The sequence below is a fragment of the Oncorhynchus mykiss genome, chromosome 4 (assembly GCF_057628025.1).
Source record: "Oncorhynchus mykiss isolate SJ-2025 chromosome 4, ASM5762802v1, whole genome shotgun sequence".
Taxonomy (NCBI): domain Eukaryota; kingdom Metazoa; phylum Chordata; class Actinopteri; order Salmoniformes; family Salmonidae; genus Oncorhynchus; species Oncorhynchus mykiss.
The window spans coordinates 61,883,554-61,897,250 of NC_143025.1; the positions used below are offsets into that span (position 1 = coordinate 61,883,554).

General features: G+C 42.6%; 2 protein-coding genes and 1 pseudogene across 3 annotated transcripts; 2 read left to right on the top strand and 1 right to left on the bottom strand.

The window, feature by feature from the left end:
• Window positions 1-106: 106 nt before the first annotated feature.
• Window positions 107-845, bottom strand: LOC110522115 (gap junction beta-7 protein). Its single transcript, XM_036975654.2, is given in 5 exon segments — window positions 107-267; window positions 270-392; window positions 395-539; window positions 541-626; window positions 629-845. Coding segments are annotated over 5 exon segments (732 nt in total).
• A 1,697-nt stretch (window positions 846-2,542) lies between these two features.
• Window positions 2,543-4,602, top strand: LOC110522117 (small integral membrane protein 8). The gene is made up of 2 exons (XM_021600242.3): window positions 2,543-2,816; window positions 2,931-4,602. The coding sequence occupies exons 1-2, from the start codon at window positions 2,697-2,699 to the stop codon at window positions 3,087-3,089; spliced, it is 279 nt and encodes a 92-aa protein (XP_021455917.1). The 5' UTR covers window positions 2,543-2,696; the 3' UTR covers window positions 3,090-4,602.
• A 3,533-nt stretch (window positions 4,603-8,135) lies between these two features.
• Window positions 8,136-10,209, top strand: LOC110522118 (uncharacterized; annotated as a pseudogene). Its single transcript, XR_016495003.1, has 6 exons — window positions 8,136-8,201; window positions 8,314-8,551; window positions 8,790-8,909; window positions 9,029-9,210; window positions 9,437-9,554; window positions 9,717-10,209. The product of XR_016495003.1 is annotated as an uncharacterized LOC110522118 (transcript).
• Window positions 10,210-13,697: the final 3,488 nt, after the last annotated feature.

Consider the following 13,697-nt stretch of genomic DNA (forward strand, 5'->3'; position numbering starts at 1 on the left):
ATTCTCTACACTATACTCGCTTGTTTTGTCACAAACTGAAATTAGGCAAACTATTAGAGTTTTAGCAACCAGGAAATGGAGTTGCAATTTCTGCTTAGTGGGTCTTTCAAGAGGGGATGGGTTTGGTTGTCCTTTGTTGCTGGATCTTGTGAGCCCAGTGTGGGCTGAGGTACTGTTGCTGATGGCGACAATGCCGACTAACCCTCTCTTCAATAGGGATGTAGTGCTTGCTGAAACACTTCCAGCACTGTTTTGATGGAATGTACACATCTCTGAGACATTCAGCACAATGCACAATATGGATGTACAGTTCATGATGTAAAGAAAGACCTCAGTGGCTTTGGCGGTGTAGCAGTCGACGGTGTTTGGGCAAGAGTCCAGGCTGCAGCGATGCAGTCAAAGCCACTGTAGAGGAAGTAGAAGGCCAGGAGGGAGCCCACCTCAAAGGTAGTCTTGAAGACGAGGCTGATGATATAGGTTAAGAGCAGGCCTCGGTCAGTCCTGCCTTTGTCCTCATAGAGATTCTTCCCATGCCTCCTCCCTCTCCCTGTTCTCGCGGTAGGCCACGTGTAGAGCCACCAACAGGGAGCGATTGGGCACCATGATGAGCTGGAGGGCCCACATGCTGAGATGGGGAAGAAATGGTCGAAGCACATGTTCTCACAGCCAGGCTGCTGGATGTTGCGGACAAAGTCCTTGTTCTCGTCCTTCCAGACGTGCTCAGCAGCCGCCACGTACACAAGGATGCGGAAGATGAAGACGATGTAGAGCCAGATGCACCCGATGACTGTGGAGTATTTGTTCACCCCACTCAGGATGTTTTCCAGAAACCCCCAGTTTGACATTCTCTAATTACATGAGCCTGTGGAGGATCGCAAAACTGTAGAAAGCAGCATACGTCCCAAATGGAACCACATTCTCTACATAGTGCACTACTTTTGACCAGGCTGTTCAAAGGTAGTGCACTATGTACTCGGGAATAAGCTGCCATTTGGGACAAAACCCTGTAGATACAAAACCCTGCCAATACTAAATTCTGCCTGTTATGAAGTCATCATCTAACAAAAGAAATCGATTACAATCATACATAGGACATAGAGTTCTACTGTAGTTTTTTTGTTGCTCCGTGGCTACATTTCTAAGTTCACCATTATTCTCTCCACTGTAAATAGAAAAAAGTATTATATATACTTGTTAACACTGTAGGCTACTTACACATTACAGTGTAATAATGACAATGTTATGTAAAGTGTAACCAAAAAAAAAAAAAAAATGGAAAGGGCAAATATCAAGTTGATAATACCTGTGTAGGAAGGAATATGTTCCTCTTTAATACGCGTGTTGCACTTTTTTACAATGAGAACTTCTACTGGCTCTGTATTTCCTGGGTAGCCGTACAGTAGCATCATGTATAAATGAGTTACCCTTTTACAAAAACCGAAAGCTTATATATTTTCTATTACTCTCCAGTGAAAAAAATTGCCATTGATTTATTTCAAGCACTCAACTTGATCTGTGATAGTGTGCATTTTCCAGTAGCATAGATTAGATTGGTTTAGTCATTTTAGGATCACAATTATGTTCAGACAAATACAATATTGAAAGAAAATAAAACAATTAACTCACCGATTAGAAACCGGCTATTGCAGTTTTTTCTGTTTCTTTCAGGCGCCAATTTTCTGATGCTTGCTACCGCAGTCGATTTCCACGTTAAACACACCTGTCAAAGAGGCCAAACCTATTTGGTACGCAGAGGGCTTATTATTTGGATATTCTATTGCAGACGAGCGGCACTATAAAAATCCTTAGCGTAGTTAATTAAATGTACCCTGTATGTGTATTTTTCTATTAGCGTATATGGCCTATCATTATCTTTATTAGATTGTAGGTTTAACATTAAAAATACTGTTTCTGAAGGTATGTTGAGCAATGTGACAAAGGTAAACAAAAAATAATCCTAAATTGGACACTGTCTATTTTCAATATGCCGTTAGACTTAAAGCCTGTGGCTACCATTCATGAGACAACCCATTCATCAGCATTCATCTGTCGTCAACCCAACAGTTTCTTTTGGGACAGAGTATAACCATGGTCACATTAAACACACATGGACTGAACATCAGTGGTAGGAAATATCAGTCAATGAGTTCAAATTGTGTTGCTGAAAGAATAAAAAAGTCCTACAGAATTGTATCCAAGTTAAATTGTTATTTGAATGTCCCTTTCAAGTGCTGACTTCAGTGTGGCCACTGGTCATTATTTTTTTTATTGTCATTCCAGGTGTCCTATGACTTGACTGTTAATAATGGGTCTTCACTTTTCTCCCTGTGTAAGGCTAAATAGCTATTACACTTTTTTCTGAATACAGGGAAATAAAGTACAATTGTTTATGCTGAGTCTTTGGTATAGGCCACTGTAACGCTAAATGCCGAACCAAAGGCTGTTCCACATACTGTCGAAACCAGCCTGTGCCGTAGCTGTGTACTCCATCCACGCGGTGGCGCTGTATAATTGTATCATACAGACATTTCTTGTTGCATTCGTTGACTGTTATGACTTTCAAAACAAATGGACGTTTTGTGCATGCGCTTTTGATTGCTCGGGAATGTTTTCCATCATCAATAACGTTTCCTCAAACGCTTTGCACTCTTTCATACAATAGGGTTGCATAAATAAAGACTCAACATACTTTTGCAATGGCATCTGGAAGCGATAAGGATGCCCCGAAAGAAGGGAATTTCAGGATTCCTGGCCTGAGGGGAGCGAAGACCACCACACTTTTCCGAGCTGTTAACCCCGAGCTCTTCATTAGACCAGTAAGGCCTACTGACGAACTCCTTGGCTACAATTGTATTAGGTACATAGGAGTTTGTTATCAGTGTCGTCTGTTGTTCACATGTCATTACATTTGTGGTTTATTTATTTTACAGAACAAGCCTGTGATGGCCTTTGGACTTGTAACTATCACCTTGTGTGTGGGCTACCTGGGCTACCTTCACGCCACCAAAGATAACGACCAGCAGCTGTATGAAGCTATTGACAGTGAAGGGGAGAAGAACATGAGGAGGAAAACCTCGAAATGGGACTGATCCCATCAGATACGCAATATATCCTGAACATTATTGTGGGGAAATGGCATGGGCGGAAAGCACTGGATCTGTGTATAAAATTATTATGGTTATTAAATATTGTTAAAATGAGGCAATAGCTGTTGGATTCAGTTATTCAACTATTGAAACAACAATTTACTTTAGAGAAAAAATACAATAAGGTAAGCCCATAAAAAGCCTATAGATGATTCCACGTCAAGAAAGAGGACACAATAGGATGCATCACAATGAGTTTTTCCTTTTTCAGATACATGCATTTGAAGTCACACGTTCTTATATATTTTTTTCTTCTTCTACAAAGCAGCATTTTAAGTACTTTAAACCGTAGCTAGTTTTAAATAGAGCAAGATATCCCACCCTATGGTTTGGGAGATAATACTTCAATAATTATGTACTTTTGTGAGGTGAGGTCCAGTGTACAAGCTACAATGGACAGAGTCAAAGAGCAAGGGAAATTCCCAACGTGGGAAAAGAAGCTTCACAGAATCCTTCCTGTGTCTAGAGGTGAAAGACGAACTGCAAGAAAGCGAGAGCCCACAAGCCGTACTCAGAGCTTTGTATGGCAACACTGATAAAGCTGAAGCAGTTGAGTACTCAAACCTCATTGGTATGTCCAAACCTCCTATATTAGATTCACTCCAATGATACTACTTATCAATGATAGCAGTCTGTAACAGATGTTTAAGCGACTATCACATTGAATTGTATATAAAAGAGAAAACATACACCAGTATTACATGACAGAGTTTCAAAATGAGAAGGAGAAGTGTATTAAAGCTGCTACCGAAGAGGCGTGGTGTAAGGTAAAAAACTACGGTTTGCAACTGCACATGGGGACAAAGATTGTACTTTTTGGAGAAATGTCCTCTGATCTGATGAAACACAAAATAGAACTGTTTGGCCATAATGACCATTGTTATGTTTGGAGGAAAAAGGGGGATGCTTGCAAGCCAAAGAACACCATCCCAACCGTGAAGCACGGGGGTGGCAGCATCATGTTGTGGGGGTGCTTTGCTGCAGGAGGAACTGGTGCACTTCACAAAATAGATGGCATCATGAGGGAGGAAAATTATGTGGATATATTGAAGCAACATCTCAAGACATCAGTCAGGAAGTTAAAGCTTGGTTGCAAATGGGTGTTCCAAATGGACAATGACCCCAAGCATATTTCCAAAGTTGTGGCAAAATGACTTAAAAACAACAGTCAAGGTATTGGAGTGGCCATCACAAAGCCCTGACCTCAATCACATAGAACATTTATGGGCAGAACTGAAAAAGCATGTGTGAGCAAGGAGGCCTACAAACCTGACTCAGTTACACCAGCTCTATTAGGAGGAATGGGCCAAAATTCACCCAATTTATTGTGTAAGGCTACCCAAAACATTTGACCCAAATTAAATAATTCAAAGGCAATGCTACCAAATACTAATTGAGTGTATGTAAACTTCTGACCCACTGGGAATGTGATGAAATAAATAAAATCTGAAATAAATCATTCTCTCTACTATTATTCTGACGTTTCACATTCTTAAAATAAAGTGGGAATCCTAACTGACTTAAAACAGGGACTTTTTACTTGGATTAAATGTCAGGAATTGTGAAAAACTAAGTTTAAATGTATTTGGATAAGGTGTATGTAAACTATATAAACTGTATTTTATACCATCTATTGCACCTTGCCTATGCCGCTCGGGCCATCGCTCATCCATATATTTTTATGTACATATTCTCATTCACCCTTTTTAGATTTGTGTGTATTAGGTAGTAGTTGGGGAACTGTTAGATTACTTGTTACATATTACTGCACTGTCAGAACCATAACCACAAGCATTTTGCTACACTCACATTAACATCTGCTAACCATGTATATGTGACAAACAAAATTTGATTTGACCATAATTATTCCAAATAATGAGTAAGACATGAGGAATCTAATAAAATGACCAAAAGCCACCCATGGACTCCCCCAACAACCGTACAGTATCAGTTCTCTGTCCGACAAGTAGTATGGAGCTGCGGCTTGGAGTAGTGCTTCTTCATCCATTGTAATGTATTCCCTGTGAATCTGGTGATGTTTTTCCACCCCAGTATCAGAGAAATTTGCCATTTTGAAGTTACTTGCATTACTTGAAAATAAAGGAGAGCCGCACACTCTAGGAGCTCAGATGCAAAAATGTAATACCAACGTTTCGACAGCCAAGCTGTCTTCATCAGGGTATAATCACAAACACTGCGGGATGACTCGTTTATATATTGTCAAAAGACACAGGTGTCTGTAATCATGGCCAAGAGTGGCCTAATACCATTGGTTAATAATCAAATATTACAATGTCATACAAAGAACAGCATACAAACAAATGGATAGCATACGATCATAGATTAATTTAACTACACAAGTTTACAAACAATTACAATGGCAAAGTCACAATAATCACAAGAATGGCTTCAGATCAAAGTCTACGTTGAGACCGAAGGGCGCAAGGGTCTTTAAATTAAAGATCCAGGCAGCCTCTCGTTTTAACAATAAATTATCAAGGTCACCCCCTCTCCTAGGGAGGGTGACATGTTCGATGACGATATAACGCAGAGACGAAATCGAGTGGCCTGCCTCCAAGAAGTGGGCTGCAACTGGATAAGTACATTTTTACATCTAATGGTGCTACGATGCTCTTAGATACGTACTTTTAATTCGCGCTTTGTTTTACCTACATCATTTTTACCACAAGGACAAGTTATAAGATAAATAACTGCCTTAGTGGAGCACGTAATAACACATTTTATTGGGATCGATTTCTCTGTTTGGGGGTGTTTGAAGGATCTACATTTATAAGTGCCATTCCATTGAGCACAGCCATTACATTTGTAATTTCCATCCAGTAGGGGCGCAAATAGACGTTGTTCAGGAATATCTTGGGGTGGTAAATCAGAGTTTACCAATTGGTCTCTGAGATTTCTGCCCCGCGAGAATACGACCAAGGGAAGGTCCGAAAACACATTACCGAGACTATCATCGGATTTTAGGATGTGCCAATGTTTGTGAACAATTCCCTTAATTTGTTCCGAGCACTTTGAATAGCGGGTAGTTAGAACGCAAGAATGCGTCTTTTTGCGAGACTGACCTTGAATTTTCTCAATGGCAATATTAATCTGATAATTCTTGTAACCCCTCTCCTTGAACTTTCTTTGCGTCTCAGCCATATTTCTGTCGAAATCGGATTGTTTTTTGCAAATTCTTTTGATTCGACAGAATTGGCTGTAGTGCAAACTATTTTTCAAGGGAAGTGGGTGACAACTCTCAGCCCTCAACAAACTGTTACGATCAGTAGGCTTCCTGTGAAGATCAGTGTATAGAACATTATCTTCACACAAGATCAGAAGATCAAGAAAACTGAATTGACGTGTATCAGATTGCATAATAAATCTCAGATGCTCAGAACAGGAGTTAAGAAAAGCATGGAACGCCTGGAGATGTTTTGCATCACCCCTCCACAGAACAATAATATCATCAATATACCGTTTCCAAACAATAATGTGAGGCAAGAAAACATTTTTGAGAGGATAAAAAAAAAAACTGTTTCTCCATGTAACCCACATACAAATTAGCATAGTTAGGAGCCATGGGGGATCCCATAGCAGTAACTTTCGTCTGAATAAAGAAATAATTTAGAAACATGAAATAGTTATGCATAAGTACTATTTCAGCCAATGTTACAATGCATGCACTGGAAGGTAGTTCATTAGGGTCACGTTGCAGAAGAAAATGTTCCATAGCTTCAATACCGCCCTCGTGTGGAATATTAGTGTATAATGACTCAACATTATAAAAAAATATGATGTTGGCTGTAGAATGGCCTTACTGAAGAGCTCAGTGACTGTCATCGTGGCACTGTCATAGGATGCTACCTTTCCAAGTCAGTTCGTCAAATTTCTACTTAGATTTCCTGCTTAGAGCTTCCCCGATCAAATGTAAGTGCTGTCATTGTGAAGTGGAAACATCTTGGAGCAATAACTGCTCAGCCGGGAAGTGGTTTGGCCACACACGCTCTCAGAACGGGACCGCCGAATGCTGAAGCGCGTAAAAATCATCTGTCCTCTGTTGCAACACTCACTACCGCATTCCAAACTGCCTCTGCAAGCAACGTCGGCACAATAACTGTTTGTCTTGAGCTTCATGAAAAGGGTTTCCATTGCCAAGCGTCTGCTGGAGTGGAGTAAAGCTCGCCGTCACTGAACTCGGAAGCAGTGGAAACACGTTCTCTGGAGTGATGACTCACGCTTCACCATCTGCCAGTCTGACAGACTAATCTGGTTGTGGCAGATGCCAGTAAAACGCTACCTGCCCCAATACGTAGTGCCAATTGTTTGGTAGAGGAGGAATAATGGTCTAGTGCTGTTTTTCATGGTTTGAGCTAGGCCCCTTAGTTCCAGAAGGGAAATCTTAACGCTACTGCATACAAGTCATTCTAGACGATTCTGTGCTTCCAACTTTGTGGCAACAGTTTAGGGAAGGCCCTTTCATTTTACAGCATGACAATGCCCCTGTGCGGAAAGGCGAGGTCCATACAGAAATGGTTTGTCGAGATCGGTGTGGAAGAACTTGAAACGTCCCGCACAGAGCCCTGACCTCAATCCAATCATAACACCTTTGGGATGAATCGGAACGCCAACTGCGAGCCAGGCCTAATCGCCCAACAGCTGTCCCTGATCTCACGAATACTCTTGTGGCTGAATGGAAGCAAGTCCCCGCAGCAATGTTCCAACATCTAGGTGTTGTGGAAACCACAATACTCCAACAGTGCTGGACACAGATCTGATTTGATGAAAGCAGGGTTTGCTGATCAGGACCTCCCAAATACTATATTTTCAAATGTCATTGGGCTGTCTAAATATGAGGTAATTGTATGAGCAAATTATTTGGTGTTTATCCTTGGTCATGTCGCTATTCATCTGCTAGGCCGCCACCATACGTTTCCCAACATGGAGACTGGCTTTCTGATTTGCCTATTGTTTTGTCAACAGGAAATAATGAATGGCAACTTTGAACGGGAGACTTTCATTGGACATGAGGCACAAAACATGAGAGGAGTCCTGGTACTGAAGTATCCCATGAAAAAACGGAATTATAAGCAACTGGGAGGAAATGGAGAAGGGTTGTCTATTGTTGACATAATTCTATCCCATTGATGTTCTGATGACGCTGTAGTACCTGGCGGTTATAGGATTTAAACCTCACTGGTCTCGCTTCAGATTTGGTACCACACTTTCCAGCAAGCTGCAGGTCGATCCAGACGACCACCCTGTCCTATTGACCGAGGCAGCCATGAACCTGCTGGAGAACCGCCAGCGCATGATGGAACTTATGTTTGACTGCTTTAACGTTCCCCTCGCCTATGTGGCCATGCAGGCAGTGCTGGCGCTCTACGCAGCAGGGAGGTCCACAGGTAAACTAACTTTTATCTACTCTGTGGATGTAAGTAAATATACAGTAGATTCAGTTAATATATGAATCCATCTAATCCAGTGATTATATTCCTGAGAAAAGGATTGCATGCTTTCACTCTTGTTCAAAGTAAAGATTCAAATCTAGGAGATTGCTAAAAATCTAGGTGAGAAATTATGTATTTTTAGCTTTAATAATGGATAAGATTGCTAATCATTGTAGCCTTTGTCTTCTAATAGGTGTAGTGTTTGACTCTGGGGATGGAGTGAGTCATAGGGTGCCAGTGTTTGAGGGATACTGTCTACCTCACGCAGTGCTTCACCCTGGCTGGCCATGATGTTACAATGCACCTTAAAATGGTATTTGATGTTAACAGTTTATGTATTTTTTTTTACAGGGACTCTGTTAAATATGCTCATTTTGGTCAATAAAACAATTAGTTATTTTCACCTTTGCTTTCTGCTATCCTGTGTCCCAGCTTCTGCAGGAGCAGGGAGTGTGCATGCACACTTTTACCGAGATGGAGATTGTGAGAGAGATAAAGGAGAAATGCTGCCAGGTGGCTCGGGACTATGAATCGGAGTTAACCTGTGGGCTAGCAGTGATGTATTACATCATGCCTGATGGACAGGTCGTCCAGCTCAGCACAGAGCGGTTCAGGTAAGCCTCTAACCGACCCCCTGTATCCCCACTTTAAAGAACACTCACCCTTATGAGTGGTGATGGTTAAGTGATCTGCTGCTATGTATTGAGGAAATTGAGACTAAGAACTGCAAGTGTTTTAACTCCGCCAACAGCTTCTGATTATGGTAATACCAAGTAAGCCATTGGATGGCCACCAGGGGTCAGCTTTGATCTGTTAATCAGTGATGTCTTCCATCCACAGTGTAAGCCAGATCTGATTGGACGAGACCATTACGGGATGCATGAGAGTATTTTCAAGTCAATCCTCCTTTCAGACATTGACCTCTGGCGGAGCTTTTTGGGGAACATTGTCCTATCAGGTACATAGTTTTGCTTTATCAGTTGCTGAATACTTGTCCACTCATCCACCCATGTCTGCTACTGTGTCCCAAATGTCACCCTATTCCTATGTAGTGGTCAAAAGAAGCCTGGTCAAAAGTAGCCATTTGACACAGCCTAAAAGTCTAATTTCCTCTGTGAAGGTGGAAATACCCTGCTGGCTGGACTGCCTGAGCGGCTTCAGAGTGAAATTAGAACCATGGTGCCTACAGACTTGAGGGAGTGTGTGTGTGCGTGTGACCAGCCCTAAGGACAGAGATGTATCTGTTTGGAGTGGAGGTGCAGTGCTAGCTAACTTGTCATCCTTTGACTTCACCTGGATCAGCCAAGAGGAATATGAGGAACATGGCCCACAGATCGTCTTCACGAAGTGCTTCTGAGCTGGACTCATCATCTGGACTGGATGGTCCTGAAATGGATGGTGCAATATAGCTCTACTGCATAATGCCAGTGGACATTTCAGCTTGAAGCTTCCAACGCTCTATTACTTTGAGTGTGATATAAAATTGTTTTACTGTTGTCAGACAGATCAGACAATAGTTGGGAATGTTCTGATTTATGCTTAGTGACATAAATCCTGATTCAAGACGGTTGCATTCCTTAAATTGATGCCTTTGTCAAAGATGTCCTGAGGATGTCCAAAGATTTACTTAGAATCTTCTTATCAGGGTCTGGCAATATGTAAAGAAAGATTACAGATTTGTACGCGCTTCAGAACAGGTTTGAACATATTTCTCTGTGTGCCTCTTGAAATATTAGGTTGTTTTCACACCCTTTTCTCCTCTTTTCAAATTGTTTTTTTAGGGGGGGGGGGGGGGGGTGACCCAGGTATTTTGGTGATGGTAGGAAAACCGATCTACTTTATTTAAAGGCCCATTTGATCAGTCTTCTCCGTTTCTGAGAAACTACTACATATGCCATGGTTTTGGCAAGGTCCATGACATGATGGTCAAATTGTAATAGTTTTCTGTGCATTTTATTAGCTTTCTTCATTTTCTTGAGAAATAACTTCAACCTAAAATGATCATGTTCATCTTTTCAGTGTTAACTTGGCGAAAGGTAAGTTACTGTAGTTTCCCCTCCAAGACCTGTAGCTAAATCAATGCAGGTGAAGTGTTGAGTATGTGCAGTTTGTTGATACTGCCACCACACCTAAATGGTAGACTGACTGTTTACTTCTCCATTGTGAGTTTTCCCTCTTGACTCTCCACTTAACCGCATTCAATGTTGCATGTCCCAAAATTAAGGCCTATAACGCAAGTCCTGTAGCCTAGTGGTTAGAGCGTTGGACTAGTAACCCGAAAGGTTGCAAGATTGAATCCCTGAGCTGACAAGGTGAAAATCTGTCATTCTGCCCCTAAACAAGGCGGTTAACCCACTGTTCCTAGACCGTCACTGAAAATAGGAATTTGATCTTAACTGACTTGCCTAGTTAAATAAAAAATAATGTGTATTGATCTTTTAAACCTACATTTGTTTGCGTGAAGGGTCCCTTTGGTTCAATTAACGTCACCTATTCTTGACTCGGGTACACGTTTGTTCACAATATAGACTTTTCTGACTTACGAGTATTGATAAATCGTTCTACGTTTTGTAATGAATGGGACACATCTGTTAAGTGCATGTTTTTCTACTATAAAAGTGTTTTGACAGCAAATACCTCAACTTGATGAGAACGTTGTATGTTGATTCATTGCGGCTATGACTTTCCCATTTGACGGTTACCTTGTACCCTTCCAAAAAATGGCCTGTTCATATGGACACACAATTGGCCTTATTAGTTTGGACCTTGCAGCATTTTGATAAACCTGACCTGAGTATCAACCCCATTTTATTGACAGTAGACCTACTACTACCTAGTGTATGATTCACGTGTTACTTAACCCAGTCTTTGACGCACCATTTTTACATGTACTCTTCGGTGTTTTTTAAGCCATGTGTTTTTCTACTCTAAAGAAGTGGGTTTGCCATGTGATCTTAATCTCAGGTCTTAAGTGAAAGTCCGTAATCAACCCCTGTGAAATGGAAAGGCTGTTAGAATGTTAAATGACGAGACAGAGGCATTGATGCGAGTAACCAGTCTTGTTCAGTACATGACAACACATCCGGGTATCTCAAGCACCCCGGTAAAACACGAGAGTTGCAGTAATGAACATTTACCAACAGATGGCATCACTGTGCCATCTTACACCCATAACATCTTCCATTTAATAAAATAGGACAGGAGGTGTCAATTCACTAACAAAATAAACCTAGTAACAATTTCCAACATGAACAGTTTAGTATTTTTATTTTTATTTTTTTCAGGTAACAACAACACATTTTGATATTCTCTTCACTTTTATCTCTGTCAACAATCCCTGATGGGAAACCTACAGATTAAGTATTTTTGGTGGCTGGGACAGACGCCCGCAGCGTGAAAAGACAGGGGGCTTGTCTGCGAGGACTGCAGGTTCCCGCACAGGCGTGTCACCTGAATGTCTAAGGGGAGAATTGATGGGCGAGGGAGCGGCCGACCTGTGATCCCCTGGCTCTTCGCCCAGTGCCTCAGGCCCCATGTGACTTGCTGGGGTTCTGTCTTTTGTCATGCGACCGCTTTGACCATCAGGGTTCTGAGTAGGTGCTGGCTCAGCAATCCGAAGGTCAACCCTGTTACGACGGTACAGTGATCCATTCACTTCGACCAAGTAGGAGCGTGGTGCCACTTTCTGTACACAGGATCCGAGTCTCCAGAGGTCTGTCCGGCTTCATTCGCACCGTTTCACCCACCCTGAGCTCAGGTAAGTCTTTTGCTGATTTGTCGTAGATGAACTTGGAGACCTGTCTTCTGTGACGTAGCTTCACCAGCACGTCTGTCACCACACATGGCTCAAGGAGAGTGCTGGCTACTGGCAGAGCTGCTTTTAAGCGCTGTGCCATGAGGCGCTGTGCCGGGCTGCTGTCCATGCCTTCTGTCGGGGTATTGCGCCACTGCAAGATTGCTTTCCAGGCATCTTTGCCCTCTCGCAGAGCCTTTTTGCAGAGGTTCTTTGCGATTTTTACTGCGGACTCTGCCTTCCCATTAGCTTTTGGGTGTCGTGGTGATGAAGTGACGTGCTCGAATTCCCATCCTGCAGCAAATTTTCGGAACTCAACTCCGGAGAATTGGGGTCCATTGTCTGAAATTACCCTATCTGGCTGGCCATAGCGGGCAAACTGAGCCTTGCAGCGTTTGATCGTTGTCTCTGCTGAGAGGTCGGGGAGGAGGTCGATCTCCCAAAAGTCTAAGTAATGATCAACTACCAGCAGAAAGTCTTTGCCACTGTGCTGGAAGAGATCTAGACTTACTATCTGCCAGGGGCGCATCGTTAGCTCGTGGGACATCATCGTCTCTCTCTGTTGCTCAATGGCATATTCATTGCAGATTGTGCATTTACTGACAGTCTTTGATTTCACTCTGCATCCCTGGCCAATACAGTGTGTCACGTGCTTGTCTGTAACAGGCCTCACCTCCTATGTGACTTGAGTGCACACACGCCAACATCTCAGGGCGCAGAGACCGGGGAATAACGACTCTCTGACTCTTGAATATTACTCCGTTTTGAACACTGAGCTCCTCTTTGACTGGCCAATATTCTCTGACGGCTAAAGCAGTTTCTTCCCTGCAGTCGGGCCAGCCCATCAGAATCACAGACCTCAATGCCTGGAGTTGCCCGTCCCTGTCTGTGTGCTGTCTGATTTGTATAAGGCGCTGGTCCGTAACATTAAGGTAGTCAGCCTGGTTGATGTGTTCAACATCCACTTGCTCTGTTTGTAAGCTGCACACTGCATGTTGTTCATGCATGGAGCGTGTGTGAGTGCCTGATGCAGTAGCCCTGCTGAGCGTGTCACTCACATACATCTCTGGCCCTGGCTTATACACCACCTTGAGGTTGTAGTTTTGTAGGGCCAGTAGCATGCTCTGCAGTCGTTTTGGGGCATTCAGGAGAGGCTTGCTGAATATAGCAATAAGGGGCTTGTGATCTGTCTCTGCGGTAATATTGTCGCGCCCGTACAGGTAGTGGTGGAAGCGTTGGCATGCAAACACAATGCTGAGGCACTCCTTCTCTATCTGGGCATAGTTCTGCTCTGTTGGGGTGAGTGCC

Excerpts from the sequence above, each read along its gene's own strand:
- LOC110522117 (XM_021600242.3), top strand. The coding sequence starts at position 2,697 with ATGGCATCTGGAAGCGATAAGGATGCCCCGAAAGAAGGGAATTTCAGG. Across the intron at positions 2,817-2,930 it reads CCGAGCTCTTCATTAGACCA|AACAAGCCTGTGATGGCCTT; the intron begins GTAAGGCCTACT and ends TTTATTTTACAG.